At 44.3% G+C, this 19,080-nt stretch overlaps 1 protein-coding gene across 5 annotated transcripts in view; it reads left to right on the forward strand.

Moving 5' to 3' along the window:
- Positions 1-19,080, forward strand: part of LOC138676454 (long-chain fatty acid transport protein 2-like) — a 264,978-nt gene that overhangs the window by 206,276 nt on the left and 39,622 nt on the right. For all 5 annotated transcript variants that reach the window (XM_069765763.1, XM_069765767.1, XM_069765768.1 and 2 more), the window contains 2 exons: positions 4,507-4,705; positions 18,399-18,496. In XM_069765763.1, the coding sequence (XP_069621864.1) occupies positions 4,507-4,705; positions 18,399-18,496 (297 nt within the window). The remainder of the gene's footprint in view (positions 1-4,506; positions 4,706-18,398; positions 18,497-19,080) is intronic.

The following is a 19,080-nucleotide window of genomic DNA, read 5'->3' on the forward strand; positions in this document are numbered from 1 at the left end:
TGGCCTCGGCACGGGAGGAAACTTTCAAAGGCTGTCCAGGCCGTGGAAGGCTAACAGTAGTTCCATAAGCCTTCCACTTCCGGATGATGCTCCCAACAGTGGAGACAGGTAGGCCCAACTCCTTGGAAAGGGTTTTGTATCCCTTGCCAGCCTTGTGACCCTCCACGATCTTGTCTCTGATGGCCTTGGAATGCTCCTTTGCCTTTCCCATGTTGACCATGTATGAGTGCTGTTCATAAGTTTGGGAAGGGTCTTAAATAGTCAGAAAAGGCTGGAAAAAGAGATAATTAATCCAAACATGTGAAACTCATTGTTCTTTGTGCCTGAACTACTTCTTAATACTTTAGGGGAACCAAACAGAATTCTGGTGGGTTGAGGGGTTGAATAATAAATGACCCTCTGAAAAGACTTTTCACAATTTAAAAAAAAAAATAAACAAAGAAATAACATTCTTTTTTGCAGCAGTGCATTTCACACTTCCAGGCTGATCTACAGTCCAAATGTCACAATGCCAAGTTAAAGGGAACCTGTCACCCCGTTTTTTCAGTAGGAGATAAAAATACCGTTAAATAGGGCCTGAGCTGTGCTTTACAATAGGGTATTTTTTGTCCCCTGATTCCCTACCTATGCTGCCGAAATACCTTACAAAAGTGGCCTTTTTCGCGCCTGTCAATCAGGCTGGTCAGGTCAGATGGGCATGGTAACAGCACTGTTTCTCCCCCACATCTTGCTTATGTTCCCGTTGGTGGCGTAGTGCTTCTCGCGTGCGCAAGTGCCGAATGCACTGCGCAGCTGTAGAAAAAGAGCGCGCTCGCCGCTATTCAGCGGTCTCTCGGTGGGCGCGGCAATCTTCCTGAGGCCGCGCGTGCACAGATGGAGTCTCCTGCTTCCCGGGGCTTCAGGAAAATGGTCGCGGGATGCCGCGCGTGTGCAGATGGACATCGCGGCAGCCATTTTCCTGAAGCCGAGATTCGAACTATATATACACATATACAGTGGGGCAAAAAGTATTTAGTCAGTCAGCAATAGTGCAAGTTCCACCACTTAAAAAGATGAGAGGCGTCTGTAATTTACATCATAGGTAGACCTCAACTATGGGAGACAAACTGAGAAAAAAAAATCCAGAAAATCACATTGTCTGTTTTTTTAACAATTTATTTGCATATTATGGTGGAAAATAAGTATTTGGTCAGAAACAAAATTTCATCTCAATACTTTGTAATATATCCTTTGTTGGCAATGACAGAGGTCAAACGTTTTCTGTAAGTCTTCACAAGGTTGCCACACACTGTTGTTGGTATGTTGGCCCATTCCTCCATGCAGATCTCCTCTAGAGCAGTGATGTTTTTGGCTTTTCGCTTGGCAACACGGACTTTCAACTCCCTCCAAAGGTTTTCTATAGGGTTGAGATCTGGAGACTGGCTAGGCCACTCCAGGACCTTGAAATGCTTCTTACGAAGCCACTCCTTCGTTGCCCTGGCGGTGTGCTTTGGATCATTGTCATGGTGAAAGACCCAGCCACATTTCATCTTCAATGCCCTTGCTGATGGAAGGAGGTTTGCACTCAAAATCTCACGATACATGGCCCCATTTATTCTTTCATGTACCCGGATCAGTCGTCCTGGCCCCTTTGCAGAGAAACAGCCCCAAAGCATGATGTTTCCACCACCATGCTTTACAGTAGGTATGGTGTTTGATGGATGCAACTCGGTATTCTTTTTCCTCCAAACACGACAAGTTGTGTTTCTACCAAACAGTTCCAGTTTGGTTTCATCAGACCATAGGACATTCTCCCAAAACTCCTCTGGATCATCCAAATGCTCTCTAGCAAACTTCAGACGGGCCCGGACATGTACTGGCTTAAGCAGTGGGACACGTCTGGCACTGCAGGATCTGAGTCCATGGTGGCGTAGTGTGTTACTTATGGTAGGCCTTGTTACATTGGTCCCAGCTCTCTGCAGTTTATTCACTAGGTCCCCCCGCATGGTTCTGGGATTTTTGCTCACCGTTCTTGTGATCATTCTGACCCCACGGGGTGGGATTTTGCGTGGAGCCCCAGATCGGGGGAGATTATCAGTGGTCTTGTATGTCTTCCATTTTCTAATTATTGCTCCCACTGTTGATTTCTTCACTCTAAGCTTGTTGGCTATTGCAGATTCAGTCTTCCCAGCCTGGTGCAGGGCTACAATTTTGTTTCTGGTGTCCTTTGACAGCTCTTTGGTCTTCACCATAGTGGAGTTTGGAGTCAGACTGTTTGAGGGTGTGCATAGGTGTCTTTTTATACTGATAACAAGTTTAAACAGGTGCCATTACTACAGGTAATGAGTGGAGGAAAGAGGAGACTCTTAAAGAAGAAGTTACAGGTCTGTGAGAGCCAGAAATTTTGATTGTTTGTTTCTGACCAAATACTTATTTTCCACCATAATATGCAAATAAATTGTTAAAAAAACAGACAATGTGATTTTCTGGATTTTTTTTTCTCAGTTTGTCTCCCATAGTTGAGGTCTACCTATGATGTAAATTACAGACGCCTCTCATCTTTTTAAGTGGTGGAACTTGCACTATTGCTGACTGACTAAATACTTTTTTGCCCCACTGTATATATATATATATATATGTACATATATATATATATATATATATATATATATATATATTTCTCTCTTGAGTTTGTGTAGTATAACTTGTCCTTTAGGAGAGCGGTAAAACTCTATTTATGGATATGTATACCTCGAAGTCAAAAGCGTGCATTGACGCATATTTTGGGAATTTTTACTTTCCTGGTCATACACAAAGAAATCGTGATAAAGGTAATTGTGATATTTGCTTACTTTGCTTTTTGTTAATATCGTACCAGACTAGAATTATATTAACTCTTGAAGCAGAACTATATAAACTGTAGAGTGTTATGCCTTGCACAAGACCTAGGGATATGGTGCATTACACAGGGTACATAAAAACATCAAAGAAAAAAATTATTTTCTTTCATCAATTTCTGTATAAAGCAATATCATATTCCACAGCACTTTACAGACATCATCACTGTCCCCATTGGGGTTCACAAGCTAAATTTCCCTCCAGAATGACTTTGGCGCATGGGATGTGATGCCCCAGGGTCTTGGTTGTCACAGTGGCATAGCTTTCCTCACGGGGAGAGTGATGTCACACTTGGAAGCAATGAAGGATTCCTTTTAACAGGTAATTAGCACATACAACACCATTCTGACTCCAGGCCAGAAGGGGGAGGTCTACACCCAACTTTAGGGGAGCTGCTCTCTCTGGTCAGGAGGAGGAGTTAGTTGCTAGGCAGTTCCTAGGGAGTTGGGAAAAGTTGACAGTTGGTGCCAGACAGCAGATGAGAACAGTCTGAGGCAGAAGGATGAGTGAGGGGCCGTGTAGCCTGAAATGCTGCCACTCCAAGATAGCGAGATACAGAAGGAAGAACAGCTTGTAACAAATGTGCCAGTGAGCGAAGCACAGGAGAGAGACAACAAGTGACAATAGCAGCGACTGGGCTACCTCCCTGACAGAGTGCAGATACCGGTAACTGGAAAACTGAGGTTGTGTCATACTCTAGGAGGCACAGCAGAAACCGGTAGGACAGCTAGGCTACATGTAACTTGTCTGCCCTAACACCCAGGAGACACAGTGACACATAGAGCCCAGGTCATGATAGAGACCCTGTAAAAAGGCTCGAGTCACCTGTCATACGGGTTTTAGTCCTGCCTAAAGGGGGACAGAAAGATCTGAGAGGACCTTGCCAGAAGCCTTAGGCAGTAAGGGACTACAATACCACCACACTAAAAGGAAGGCTTTTAACTCCACCTGGTTAAGGGGACTTTTAAGCCGGCCGGACCCTGCCTGTACCTGTGATCTGGTGGCCTGGACTGGGGCTGCCTGCTGCCATCAGTAAACCAGGTAAAGAGACTGTAGACCTGTGTCCTCCATTCTTTATCGCACCAACCACCATCTTCATCTATTACACTGGGAGCCCTGAGGACCCAGCTTCACCTGTGGGAAGCTACACCATCCCAGCTGCCATAACATCACCCCAGTGGACCCCTTAAAGCAGCGTTGATCATCCCTGACCGAATACCTCAGGAGGCGTCACAAACTTTTATTATGTCACAATTCCCTTTAAAAATCTTCCCTCTAACTTAGGCGCCCATGGCCACGGACTGGGTCGCCGCTGCTGTGACACATGCCTTTAAGTACCACGGCCCTGGCGGGCGATTCAGGGGCAAAACCAGAGAACCTTGCAGAAACCCTCGCAAACATGGTGAGAAGATAAAAACTCCTTGCAGATGTTGTCCTTGGTAGAATTTGAACCCCAGAACCCAGCACTGTAAAGCAGTGAGCCACCATGCTGTCCTCATTGCGTCATGCATTGCCGCCTCACATCTGCAGTAGGCTTATGACAGTTTATCTATTGTGCCCCAAGTTTTCCTTTTACTGATTATATTAAATGGTTAGTGTTAAATGGTTAATATTTTCCCTCTGTCTTAGGTGAGGCCGGACTACTGATTGCAAAACATTTGACCAGTAATCCATTCGTTGGATATGCAGGAAATAGAAGCCTGACAGAAAAGAAGATACTTCACAATGTTCTTGAAAAAGGAGATGCATATTTTAACACTGGAGATTTGCTCATGGTTGACAAAGAAGGGTTTATTTTCTTTCAGGATCGTGTAGGAGATACGTTTCGGTAAATATTTTTCTAAATTTGATGCTATAAAATACAGTACAGACCAAAAGTTTGGACACACCTCATTTAAAGATTTTTCTGTATTTTCATGACTATGAAAATTGTAAATTCACACTGAAGGCATCAAAATTATTAATTAACACATGTGGAATTATATACTTAACAAAAAAGTGTGAAACAGCTGAAAATATGTCTTATATTCTAGGTTCTTCAAAGTAGCCACCTTTTGCTTTGATGACTGCTTTGCACACTCTTGGCATTCTCTTGATGAGCTTCAAGAGGTAGTCACCGGAAATGGTTTTCACTTCACAGGTATGCCCTGTCAGGTTTAATAAGTGGGATTTCTTGCCTTCTAAATGGTGTTGGGACCATCAGTTGTGTTGTGCAGAAGTCTGGTGGATACACAGCTGATAGTCCTACTGAATACACTGTTAGAATTTGTATTATGGCAAGAAAAAAGCAGCAAAGTTAAGAAAAACGAGAGGCTATCATTACTTTTAGAAATGAAGGTCAGTCAGTCCGAAAAACTTGGAAAACTTTGAAAGTGTTCCCAAGCGCAGTTGCAAAAACCATCAAGGGCTACAAAGAAACTGGCTCACATGAGGACCGCCCCAGGAAAGGAAGACCAAGCGTCACCTCTGCTTCTGAAGATAAGTTTATCCGAGTCACCAGCAATAGAAATCGCAGGTTAACAGCAGCTCAGATTAGAGAACAAGGTCAATGCCACACAGAGTTCTAGCAGCAGACACTTTTCTACAACAACTGTTAAGAGGAGACTTTGTGCAGCAGGCCTTCATGGTAAAATAGCTGCTAGGAAACCACTGCTAAGGACAGGCAACAAGCAGAAGAGACTTGTTTGGGCTAAAGAACACAAGGAATGGACATTAGACCAGTAGAAATCTGTGCTTTGGTCTGATGAGTCCAAATTTGAGATCTTTGGTTTCAACCACCCTGTCTTTGTGCGACACAGAAAAGGTGAACAGATGGACTCTACATGCCTGGTTACCACCTTGAAGCATGGAGGAAGAGGTGTGATGTGTGGGGATGTTTTGCTGGTGACACTGTTGGGGATTTATTCAAAATTGAAGGCATACTGAACCAGCATGGCTACCACAGCATCTTGCAGCGGCATGCTATTCCATCCGGTTTGCATTTAGTTGGACTATCATTTATTTTTCAACAGGACAATGACCCCAAACACACCTCTAGGCTGTGTAAGGGCTATTTAACCAAGAAGGAGAGTGATGGGGTGCTACGTCAGATGACCTGGCCTCCACAGTCACCAGACCTGAACCCAATCGAGATGGTTTGTGGTGAGCTTGACCGCAGAGTGAAGGCAAAAGGGCCAACAAGTGCTAAGCATCTCTGGGAACTCCTTCAAGATTGTTGGAAGACCATTTCCTGTGACTACCTCTTGAAGCTCATCAAGAGAATGCCAAGAGTGTGCAAAGCAGTCATCAAAGCAAAAGGTGGCTACTTTGAAGAACCTAAAATATAAGACATATTTTCAGTTGTTTCATCCTTTTTTGTTAACTATATAACTCCACATGTGTTAATTCATAGTTTTGATGCCTTCAGTGTGAATTTACAATTTTCATAGTCATGAAAAAACAGAAAAATCTTTAAATGAGAAGGTGTGTCCAAACTTTTGTTCTTTACTGTGTGTATTAGACTCTCTAATCAATACTGGTTCAATTCCATAATTTAGTCCAGTTGAAATATGTAGCGCTCAGTTTATACACTTTTTGTATTTCTAACCTTTGTAATTTCCTTCTTTCATTTGTTGCTGGCATTTTGAAATGCTGTGTTTTGATAAATGACTTGAAATGTCAACAAAAAAGGCAAAAGGAAAATAAATGTTTGTATTAAAAATGCCACTGAAAAGGCTTTTATAAACATGCTTAAATACAGCATTAAATTACTCCACTTGTCAATATGCAAATTGCCTCTTCAGAGAAAAAGAGGCCTTAAACTCTATAGCGCCATCTGTTGGAAGTAGCGATCCTACAAGTCACAATCAACCCTTTAACGAGTCGTGCAATATGACTTAGGATAAAAGCCAAATCAGTATCTCAATTCGCAGACACGATGTTTCGGGCCCTCGTCAGTGCGAAGTATGAGAACTATTTTGGCTAGATGAGAGGTTCTGGACTGGGGTCTAAAGGGTAACGTTTCTCCTAAGTCATATTGTACGACTCGGTAAAGGGTTGATTGTGACTTGTAGGATCGCTACTTCCAACAGGTGGCGCTATAGAGTTTAAGTCCTCTTTTTCTCTGAAGAGGCAATTTGCATATTATATTTCCCAGAGGAGCATTGCACGGCGAATAAGCCTCCTTACCTTGACAAGCCAGAGCTGGTATGTCACTCTCCACTTGTCAAGGGATGCATTATCTTGATGCTCACTTGGGTAAGGTTGACAAGTACACTGGGAAAAGTTGTAAAATTAGCTTTTTTATTGGTCATTTGCCAGTTAAACATGTATAGTGCAAATTGCAATTTCTCACATAGCCGGATATGTGTCTGGACAGTCTCATTAATAATGTATACATCAGTAATGTCTGCGATTAGTTAGAAGAGTCCCGGGGATACAGCTGACAGCTGCCCAGAGGATGTCCAGAACTCAACACAGAACAATCTTAATGGTCAAACCCAAGTTAACAATGATGTTCTGTGAGTCCTACCCACCTCTGCAGTTCACCTCTGTGTACTCTAAAATGCCTTTTACACAATGCCATGTACACACTGGCAAAGTGTTCTGTTCTGGACCACAAGGTCTTACTCTGTTTCACAGGGACTTCTGCACACTAGCTTTCAACTTAGCCGCTTTGCTGTAGTTCTCTGTCCTGAGAGCCCTGCACATGTATGTATTTCTATTTACCCACTTACTTTTTATTCAGGCTGATTCACCTTTTATGGCCAACCAAAACAAGAATTTAGCACTTTTTTTAGAGCAACCTGTCAGTTTTGATTCTAGATAGGGACCTTATTTTGTCAGGTTAGCCTCCATAGGACACCATATCCATGGCTAGGGAAGGAGATAGCTAGCCTTAGGTTAGCGCACAGACAGCCTCATTTCAAGCCTATCCATTTCCTTCCATAGCCATCCTGCCCAAGGATCTGGTGACCAAGCTGCTCTCCAAAGGTCACCATATCCTTGGTCAGGATGGCTATGGAAGGAAATGGAATGGCTTGAAAGCCACTGTCAGTGCCGTACATGAGAATGGCCATCTTCCTCAGGATCTTGGAGTTTTTCTCCTCTATTTGGCACAGGAGACTATTGCCAACTCTCAAATGGTTATGGTACTTTTTTGGAGTGTTATGCCCAATCTTCATCCACAGGTGTAATTTCTGCTGTCAGAGTGCTTATCATAGCGTATTCTGGTGCACTTCTTGTGGATATGTTTTTTTCTCAGCATTTTATAATATTTGGTCTGCATTGTCCTTTTCATCCTCGCAAGTTTCACCTAAAACTTTGGTAAATGAAGACTAGATTGTCATACAACTTCATAGGGGTGGGTTCACCTTTTCAGTGGTGCTGTTCGTCTGCCATTTGCAGGGCAACTCTTTCAATTACTGATTGATAGTAAAAGTACAGAGTCCTAGTTGCTTGGCAACCAAGCTATGAAACTCCTGTATCTCCCTTTCATACCATTATGGACACATCTGTAGTCTCCACTCTTCACTTACTGCATGCTGGCATCATATTAAGAGGATATTACCTATTTCTCCAAAATAACAGTAGGAAGAGAATTACAAATGACAGAATTAGCTGGGTTGTTGTACTCTCATACCAGTTTAGAAATATAGTCTAACTACCAGTCCTCCTTCTGGCCCGACAAGGTTTTCCAGAATCTGGCAATTCTGAGATGCCCACAGTTGTTATTTCCTTATAGGTGGTAGTGTGCATCTTCTTTGTCTGGTTTAACCAGCATATTTGTTCAATCACTCTGCCCTCAAATCAGATCCATTTGACATAATGTAACCGGGAGAGGAATCCATAAAACAGAATGAAACTCTTAGACATGGCCTGTATTGCTGTGGTTGGGTACTCATCTTTTCCCTAATACACCCGGGTTGGTACCATACCTTATACTTGAATTTGAATTATACATGGATACCAGTACCACATTGTTAGTGCACCTATGCAGGGTGGGCCATGTATATGGATACACCTAAATAAAATGGGAATGGTTGGTGACATCTGTTAGGGTTGGCGGAACGCACCGAGTATATATATATGTATAAATAGGTGCGTTCGCAACCCAGGGTCCACCGTGCAGGAGAGGAACCTGCTGCTGGCAAATGGCGGCACTATATGGTGGTATAAGCGAACTCTATTAACTCCACAGAGTCGCTAGAAATAAGATGCTGTGCCCTGTTAGCATCACAGGGAAACACAGCTAACTGCTGAGCTGGAGGCAGTCAGTGGTCACGCACCCAGAAAAGTATACAAACACTCCTCACCAGAGGAGCCAGTATTCTAGGGGCTTATTTCAGCTGGGTCCCTGAATACATTCACGCAATACTCCTCACCGGAGGTGCCGGTATTCTAGGGGCTTATTTCAGCCGGGTCCCTGAACACACACATACAGTTGCAACCACAATTAACAAGCTCATGACATGAGGTGATACTAGCGCATGGCCGTGCGGCCATGCAAACCTTGTATAGCTGCAGCACATACAGGACCTTCCTAGAAGGAACAATGGAAGTTTGCTACAGTACCTGAGCAACTTCAGGACCTTCCTAGAGGACCAATGATAGCTGCTGCAGTACCTGAGCATGTGACCCCTGACCTCCAATGAGAGGTCTTACCTTGGGCATGCTCAGTGTGTGCAAAGCTGGACTTAGTCCCAGAAAAGCCTGCTCGCCGCTGACCAGTGCAGCCTACAACAGCAGAGCCTGAAAGGCAGCAGTAACCCTTTGCACAGTATCAGGCTGAGTGAGATGCTGGGACCGACGTCTCCTTTTAGCAGGCTCCACTGTGGCTGATGCAGAATGGGAGACTGCAGCAGACACGGCTCGAGATTCCCCCCTGTGCAGCGTCGGCAACTCGACTCCTAACATTAACACCCCCTCCTATGGCCCCCCTCCTTGGGCCTCGCTACGCTCAAAGGCTGCAACGAGGAGCGGAGCCCGAATGTGTTCCACAGGTTCCCAGGTTCTGTCCTCTGGGCTGTGACCCTTCCAGTCCACCAGATAATATTTCTTGCCACGTACCACCTTGCACCCCATGATAGCCTTCACCTCAAACTCATCCATGGATGAACCCGATGTCCCGGCAGATGACTCGGAAAACCGGGACATATAGACGGGCTTTAAGAGAGAAACGTGAAAGGTGTTGGTGATACCAAGGTGCGGAGGAATAGCCAAATGGTAGACCACAGGGTTGACCTGTTCCAGAACCTTGAAAGGGCCTATGTAGCGAGGTGCAAATTTAGTGGACTCAACTCGCAGCATGATGTTATGGGCGGAGAGCCACACTAAGTCGCCAGGAGCAAAGGTCAGAGCAGGGCGCCGGTGTGCATCAGCAGAAACCCTCATTCTCTCCTTGGAGGCTCGGATGGCATCCTGTGTGCGGTCCCAAATGTCACGTACCTCCACTGCCCAGTCTGACACCCTAGAATCGGTGGATGACACGGGCATGGGCACAGGAACATGCGGATGCTGGCCGTAATTAAGGAGAAAAGGAGTCTGCCCGATAGAGTCGGCTACGGCGTTGTTCAAAGCAAATTCCGCCCAAGGTAGCAAAGATGCCCAGTCATCCTGCCTGGCTGAGACAAAATGTTGTAAGTATGTGACCAGAGTCTGGTTGGCCCTCTCTACCAACCCATTTGGCTCGGGATGATAAGCAGAAGAGAGATTCAGCTCAATGCTGAGAAAACGACAGAGTTCTCTCCAGAACCAAGATGCAAACTGAGGACCTCGGTCACTGACAATTTTGTCAGGCATGCCATGTAGACGGAAAACATGTTTGACAAACAACGCCGCTAAAGCCCATGCAGAAGGTAACCGTGGAAGCGGAACCAAGGGCACCATCTTAGAAAAATGGTCAGTGACTACCCAGATAGCTGTACAGCTACGAGACTTGGGTAAGCCTACCATGAAGTCTATCCCAACCATCTCCCAGGGCCTGTCTGCCACCGGCACCAGGGTAAAGTTGCCCAGCAGGCTGTTGCTGAGGAGACCAATTCTTGGCGCAGGAGACACACGCCCGAATATAGTCCCCGACATCACGGGCCATATGCGGCCACCAGTACGTTCTCGCCAAGAGCTCAGATGTCCTCTTGGTCCCAAAATGTCCACCCACCCTGGATGAGTGAGCCCAAGAGAGAACCTCCGGTCACAAATTAGATGGAGCGAAAGTCTTGCCTGGGGCACAGACTCTAGCGAAACCGGAGCCACAGTTCTAAGGCTCTCTGGAGGGACAATAAGCCGAGGCTCCTCTTCCTCCTCCTCTGATGACATACAGAGCGAGAGAGAGCGTCGGCACGAATGTTCTCCCCGGAAAGAAAATGGAGGATGAAATGGAACCGGGAGAAGAACAGGGACCATCTAGCCTGATGAGAATTTAGCCGCTGGGCTGTCTGTAAATATACCAAGTTCTTGTGGTCTGTGAACACCTGGAAGGGAAAGTGAGCTCCTTCCAGAAGATGTCTCCACTCTGAGAAAGCCAACTTCATAGCTAGCAACTCCCTGTCCCCGATGGAATAATTCCTCTCCGCTGGTGAAAAGGTCTTAGAGAAGAAGAAACAAGGATGCTTCCATCCTTGAGCATCCTTTTGGAAGAGGACTGCTCCAGCACCAACGGATGAGGCATCCACCTCCATAATAAATGGCTTATCTACATCGGGGCGATGTAGCATGGGAGCGCTAGCAAAATGTGACTTAATCGAGAGAAAGGCCTTGGAGACCTCCTCTGACCACAACTTGGGATTTGCCCCCTTCTTGGTGAGGGCAACCAAGGGAGCCACAAAAGTTGAGAAGTGGGGAATGAACTGGCGATAGTAATTGATGAACCCCATAAAGCGCTGCACCGCTTTGAGAGAATGGGGTTCCTGCCAGTCCATCACAGCCTGTAGCTTGGCAGGATTCATAGCCAATCCCTGGGCAGAGATGATATAACCAAGGAAAGGCAAGGACTCTGGCTCAAACACACACTTCTCCAACTTGGCATAGAGGGAGATAGCCCATAAGAGGTCGAAGACCTTGCAAACATCTCTCCGGTGGCAGTCTATATCTGGAGAGCAGATGAGAATATCATCCAGATAAACTTCGAACTATGACCGAGGTGGTAAGCATATCCCGGAAGATGTCATTTACAAAGTCTTGGAAAACGGCTGGGGCATTACAGAGCCCGAAGGGCATCACCAGATATTCACAGTGCCCATCCCTGGTGTTAAAAGCCGTCTTCCATTCGTCCTTCTCACGGATGTGAATCAGGTTGTAAGCACCCCGCAGATCTAATTTAGTAAAAACCCTTGCTCCCCGTAGCCTATCAAAAAGCTCAGATATCAGGGGTAATGGGTACTTATTCTTAACGGTGATGGCGTTAAGAAGACCCCTGTAGTCTATGCATGGACGCAGTTTTCCACTCTTCTGTACGAAGAAGAACCCAGCCCCTGCAGGTGACACTGGCTTCCTAATGAATCCTCTTGCCAGATTCTCTCAGATATACTGTGACATTGCCTCCATCTCTGGGAGAGACAATGGATAGACTCGACCCCGGGGAGGCTCAGCACCAGGCAAGAGGTCAATAGGACAGTCATAGGGGCGGTGAGGCAGAAGGGTCTCCGCAGCCCTTTTGGAGAACACGTCCGCATAGGGCCAATATTGCTTGGGGAGAGAGGATAAATCTCCGGGTACCTCAGTTGTAACAACCTAAACGCTTTCCCTCTGACATCTACCCCCACAAGATTCACCCCATCCTAAAATTCTGCCTGTGGACCACTCGATATGAGGAGAGTGATACCGTAGCCAAGGCATCCCTAATAGGATCTCATCAATTCCCTCAGGAATGACGAGCAGAGATATTATATCCTGATGAGATGGCGACATGGACAGAGTGAAAGGGATGATCTGGTCTGTTATCTGTGAGGGCAGTGTCGACCCACTCACCACTCGTACAGTTACTGGTTGAGCTAGCATTACCAGAGGAATTGCGTGATGTTGAGTGAAGGCAGAAGACATAAAATTGCCCTCTGCCCCAGAATCAACGCAGAGCTCTACCGAGTGAGTGAATGAGCCAATAATAATTGTCCCCTTAAAGGACAATTTGGAGGCCAACGTCGCCGTGTCTAGTGTACCTCCACCTACTACCACTAGACGCTGATGTTTCCTCGACCGCAGTGAACATCTGGTGGCAAGATGTCCTGACTGCTGGCAAACATGGCAGACCTTGTGCAGGAGCGGTCCGGGACTTAGATCCCGCTCGTGACACTTCCATGCCCTCATGTGACTTAGGGGCCTGGACTGGAGATTCCAAAGGTTTGGCGAAGGTGGGAGCCAGCCGAAACCTCTGCCTAAACTGGGCCCTTTCTAACCTCCGCTCATGAAAACGGAGGTCAATACGGGTAGACACAGCTATTATCTCCTCCAGTGTGGCAGGAATCTCCCTTGAGGCCAGAGCGTTCTTCACGTGGTCAGCCAGCCCCCTCCAAAATATAGGGATAAGGGCTTTATCCGACCACTCCAGCTCAGATGCTAGGGTACGGAAGTGGACGACAAAATGGCTGACCAAGGACGAGCCCTGAGTCAATGCCAACAGTTGGAGCGCTGTATCGTGGGTGAATTGAGGCCCTAAAAAGACCTGTTTTAGAGTGCTCAGGAACAGCGAAGCACTCTGCATCACATGATTGCCACGCTCCCACAGCGGCGTAGCCCACTCCAACGCCCTGTCCGACAGGAGAGACACAATAAATCCCACCTTTGCCCACTCTTTGGGGAAACGTGCGGCCAGGAGCTCGAGATGTATAGAGCACTCGCTCACGAAACCCCTACAAGATTTACTATCACCAGAACATTTTTCTGGCAGCGGAAGGCGAGATAGAGTCAGAACAGGGGTGGCCGTGGACAAGGTTGCTGCAGCCACGCTAGCAGCCTGAACAGCAACTGCGGTAACATCCACAGCTGAGGTTGAGCTCTCAAGAGCCGCCAACCTACCCTCCAGCTGCTGGATGTACCACAAGGATTGCTGTTTGTCTGCCATTTACTAGCCAGACCCTGGCGCTAGTATTATGTTAGGGTTGGCGGAACGCACCAAGTATATATATATGTATAAATAGGTGCGTTCGCAACCCGGGGTCCACCGTGCAGGAGAGCTGCTGAGCTGGAGACAGTCAGTGGTCACGCACCCAGAAAAGTATACAAACACTCCTCACCGGAGGAGCCGGTATTCTAGGGGCTTATTTCAGCCGGGTCCCTGAATACATTCACGCAATACTCCTCACCGGAGGTGCCAGTATTCTAGGGGCTTATTTCAGCCGGGTCCCTGAACACACACATACAGGCACAACCACAATTAACAAGCTCATGACATGAGGTGATACTAGCGCATGGCCGTGCGGCCATGCAAACCTTTTATAGCTGCAGCACGTACAGGACCTTCCTAGAAGGACCAATGGAAGTTTGCTACAGTACCTGAGCAACTTCAGGACCTTCCTAGAGGACCAATGATAGCTGCTGCAGTACCTGAGCATGTGACCCCTGACCTCCAATGAGAGGTCTTACCTTGGGCATGCTCAGTGTGTGCAAAGCTGGACTTAGTCCCAGAAAAGCCTGCTTGCCGCTGACCAGTGCAGGCTACAACAGCAGAGCCTGGAAAGGCAGCAGTAATCCCTTGCACAGTATCAGGCTGAGTGAGATGCTGGGACCGACGTCTCCGCTGAGCAGGCTCCACTGTAGCTGATGCAGAATGGGAGACCGCAGCAGACACGGCTCGAGATTCCCCCTGTGCAGCGCCGGGAACTCGACTCCTAACAACATCAACTTCCTGTTTGTGGCATATGGGAGGGGAAAACTTTTCAAGATGGGTGGTGACCATGGCAGCCATTTTGAAGTCCGCCATTTTGGATCCAACTTTATTTTTTCCAATGGGAAGAGGGTCATGTGACATCAAACTTATTGAGAATTTCAAAAGAAATACAATGGTGTGCTTGGTTTTAACGTAACTTTACTCTTTCATGAGTTATTTACAGGTTAGAAATTGTGTCTATTGTACATTGCAGTGACTCATATTAATGTATATTATATGGAGGACTAGAGTCAGAATAGGCTAAAAGAATATTAAAGTTTGTTAATTACAAAAGAAAATAATCAGAAAATATATATGAATACATACAGTTATTATAGGTACAGTTGTGATGTAATCCCAAGGTAAAATGTTTTGGCCAGGGAATAGACCAGGATATTAGTAAGATAAGTGGAACAAAAAGTCCTCTGGTTTCAAAAACTGACATATGAGTAATCTGATGTCAATAATAAGTGTAATCCGAAGATAAATAAAAGGGTCTAGATAGTAGAATATCAATATCAATATCTGTAAGAAAGTAACAACAGACTCATGCGGGACATATTATGTATTGAGGATGTAATGGGTAGAAAGATTATTCACCCATTGTATCAAATAGTCCTGTCTACTTCAAGGTCGTGTTCCCCAATGCATGTTTCGCATTAATGTCCCTTCCTCAGAGGCAGCCCAGTGAGAAAGTGAAATTGACAGAAAAACGCTGCTGTGGACTGACTGCTAGGGGCTGTTGTTACTCAAGAATGGATTAACTGATAGAAAGATAAGCCAATGGCTATAAAGGGCACAGAGAGAAGAACACCTACTGAGGGAAAACAATACAACTGAAAATGTAAATTGTATATTGTATGTTATTGACAGTGTGGAAAATAAGTATTTGATACACTGCCGATTTTGCAAGTTTTCCCACTTAGAAAGAATGGAGAAGTGTGCAATTTTTATCGTAGGTACACTACAACTTTGAGAGACAGACTATAAAAATAATAACCAGAAAATCACGTATGATTTTCACTACTGATCACTACCAACCAGCAAGAATTCTGGCTCTCACAGACCTGTTAGTTAGTTTTTTAAGAATCCCTCCTACTCTACACTCATTACCTGTATTAATTGCACCTGTTTGAATTAACTACCTTTATGAAAGACACCTGTCCTCACAATTAGTCAATCACGCTACAACCTCTCCACCATGCCCAGGACCAAAGAGTTGTCTAAGGACACCAGGGACAAAATTGTATACCTGCACACTGCTGGGATGGGCTACAGGACAATAATCAAGCAGCTTGGTGAGAAGACAACAACTTATGGCGCAATTATTAGAAAATGGAAAAAACACAAGATGACTGTCAATCTTTCTCGGTCTGGGGCTCCATGCAGGATCTCACCTCGTAGGGTAAGGATGATTTTGAGAAAGGTCATGAATCAGCCCAGAACTACACAGGAGGCCTTGTTGACTTGAAAATATCCAGGACCAGAGTCTAAAACATTATCGCTATTAACACACTACGTCATCATGGATTAAAATACTGTAGGGCACGCAAGGTCCCCTGCTCATGCCAGCAAATGTTCAGGCCCATTTTATGTTTGCCAATGACCATCTGGATGATCTAGAAGTGGCATTTGAGAAGGTCATGTGGTCTGATGAGACCAAAATTGAACTTTTTGTTATAAAACTCCACTTGTCATGTTTGTAGGAATGTGAAGGATGAGTACAACCCCAAGAACACTGTTCCAACTGTGAAGCATGGTGGGGGAAATATCATACTTTGGGGGTGCTTTTCTGCAAAGGGGACCGAGCGACTGCATCAAATTGAAGGGGAGGATGGATGGCATCATGTATTTCAAGATTTTGGCCAACAACCTCCTTCCCTCAGTAAGAGCATTGTAGTTGGGTTATTGCTGGGTCTTCCAGCATGACAATGACCTGAAACACACAGTCAGGGCAACTAGGAAGAGGCTCTGTAAGAAGCATTTCAAAGTCCTGGAGTAGCCTAGCCAGTCTCTATACCTGAATACAATAGAAAATCTTTGGAAGGAGCTGAAACTCAGTGTTGCCCAGCAGCAGTCCAGAACCTGAAAGATCGGGAGAAGAACTGTATGGAGGAGTGGTCCAGAATCCCTGCTGTAGTTTGTGCAAACTTGGTGAAAAACTGCAAGAAATGACTGACCTCTGTAATTGCAAACAAAGATTATGTACCAAATATTGAGTTCTGTTTTTCTACTGTATGAAATAATTATTTCATGCAATAAAATATAAATTATTTATTTAAAAATCATACAATGTGATTTTCTGGAATTTTTTTTTTAGATTCTGTCTCTCACAATTTAATTCAGTGGGTAGATACACAAAAATGGACCTGACAACACAGGTATGATTACTCCATATGTTTGGTTAGAACTGAAATCTATAACAGAGCAGATATCCTTCAACAATATTTATATTTAATAGTCCTTAGAGAGGGTACAGTTAGTGCTTATAAGGCTCTATATGTAAGTGAGTTACATCTTATTTACTCAAAGTGCAGTATGTGTTAATTATGATTTTTGTTGGTATCAGTACAAGTGAGCAAATTAGGGAAAATAATTAACACATAGAGCCTTTGAAGGAATACTATCAAGTAAACTCCAATAAGATACACCCTAACCACATAAGAGCTCCTCAGTCCTCCTATAGATATAGATTTAAAGTGCATAGGCTGCTGTATATATCCACCTGTTAATAAGGTGCTTAGTGCTCATAAATATTAAAATGTATTCTTTGACACAAAGATTTAAAGTCTAAAGTAATTTGCATGACACCAAGGAATCAAGACTAATAGAATGCAGAGATATTGTTACTTGCAGCAGTGATAAATGCATAGTGAGAAGTGAAGGTAAGAGGTAACGGATTTATGCTCAAATATGGTTATACATGACCTGGTTGGTAGGATGACGTCCCGATGCATGTTTCGCGTTAGCTTCTTCTTGTAGGGGATCTGTGTTTTTTAAAATTGTTTAATAAAAACTGTTATCTTTTAAATTATTTGGCAGATGTTTCCGTCTGTTTACAGGTTTATAAACATAAGGATGAATGACCTCGGGGAGATCAAAACATCCAACACCGAGGAGACACCATCACGTGTTTCTCAACGCAAGCTTGCGTTGAGAAACACGTGATGGTGTCTCCGCTGCTTTTCTACATGTTTACAGGTTTAGTGATATTTGGAAGTGCCATCGATAGCTAGATCAATTACTTTAGGTTATGTGCTCTCACAATTGAAGTGTACCTATAATAAAAATTACAGACCTCTCCATTCTTTGTAAGTATGAAAACTTGCAAAATCATAAATGTATCAACTACTTATTTTCCCCAATGTATGTTCTGAGAAATAGTGTTCTCAGTATTGTATGAGTGGGTAGGGAATTACAGTGGGAAGACTGCACTGGATGCTAGATGTTGTAAGAAGAACACTGTCCACCGGACAATATCTTCCATTATTAGGTGAATTTATCTTTTCTAAAGTTCCAGGTTTTTGTATTTCCCTTTTGTAATATTTTATTGACTATTACATTGTTAATTAGGACTCACATCACATTTATAAACAGTCAAGATCTATCATCATTGTACACTGATAACAAGGAATAACTGAATTTTAAGTTTTGCCTGTTGATGTAACATGTTGTTTTCCAGGTGGAAAGGGGAAAATGTGGCAACAACAGAAGTGGAAAATTTTGTGTCAATGTTGGATTTCATTGAAGTAGCCAATGTCTATGGTGTTACAGTTCCTCGTGAGTAAAAAAAAAAATGTAGTTTTGTAGATTCATATAATTTCAGCATCAATCTGGGGTAGATAATAAAGTACTAAACATGTTTAGGATATATAGACATAGAAATAAATTATTATTATTTATTACTATAGCGCTATTTATTCCATTTATTCCATGTGAAATAGAAAGAAAAAGAACATGGCCACATAAATGGGAACACCCGCAACAAATGAAAGACAATGCTTTATTATCAGATCCAAAAAAGAACTATTTAACAGGACACAACAATGTTAAAAACAGTTAAAAACCACCAAGGATACATATGCTAGCCATGCCATAATATAGAGGCAGTGACAGCCCACAAAACATCCCCTCAAACCATAGAGATAAGTCAAATATGACTCACAAAGAAAATCAATTGGGTAGCAACAATATATTACTAAAAATACGGCGTGGTCAGATTATCATATTAGAGACCGTACTTATTCACAGTTTCATGTTAGAAAAAAACAAGGAAGTTACCACAATCTGTGTGTATTCCCACTACAATCTCTTGGATTCACTGTCTCAATGTTCCCGGTTCTGCATAAACACCGTGCATACGC

Source organism: Ranitomeya imitator, chromosome 4 (genome assembly GCF_032444005.1).
Source record: "Ranitomeya imitator isolate aRanImi1 chromosome 4, aRanImi1.pri, whole genome shotgun sequence".
NCBI classification, from domain to species: domain Eukaryota; kingdom Metazoa; phylum Chordata; class Amphibia; order Anura; family Dendrobatidae; genus Ranitomeya; species Ranitomeya imitator.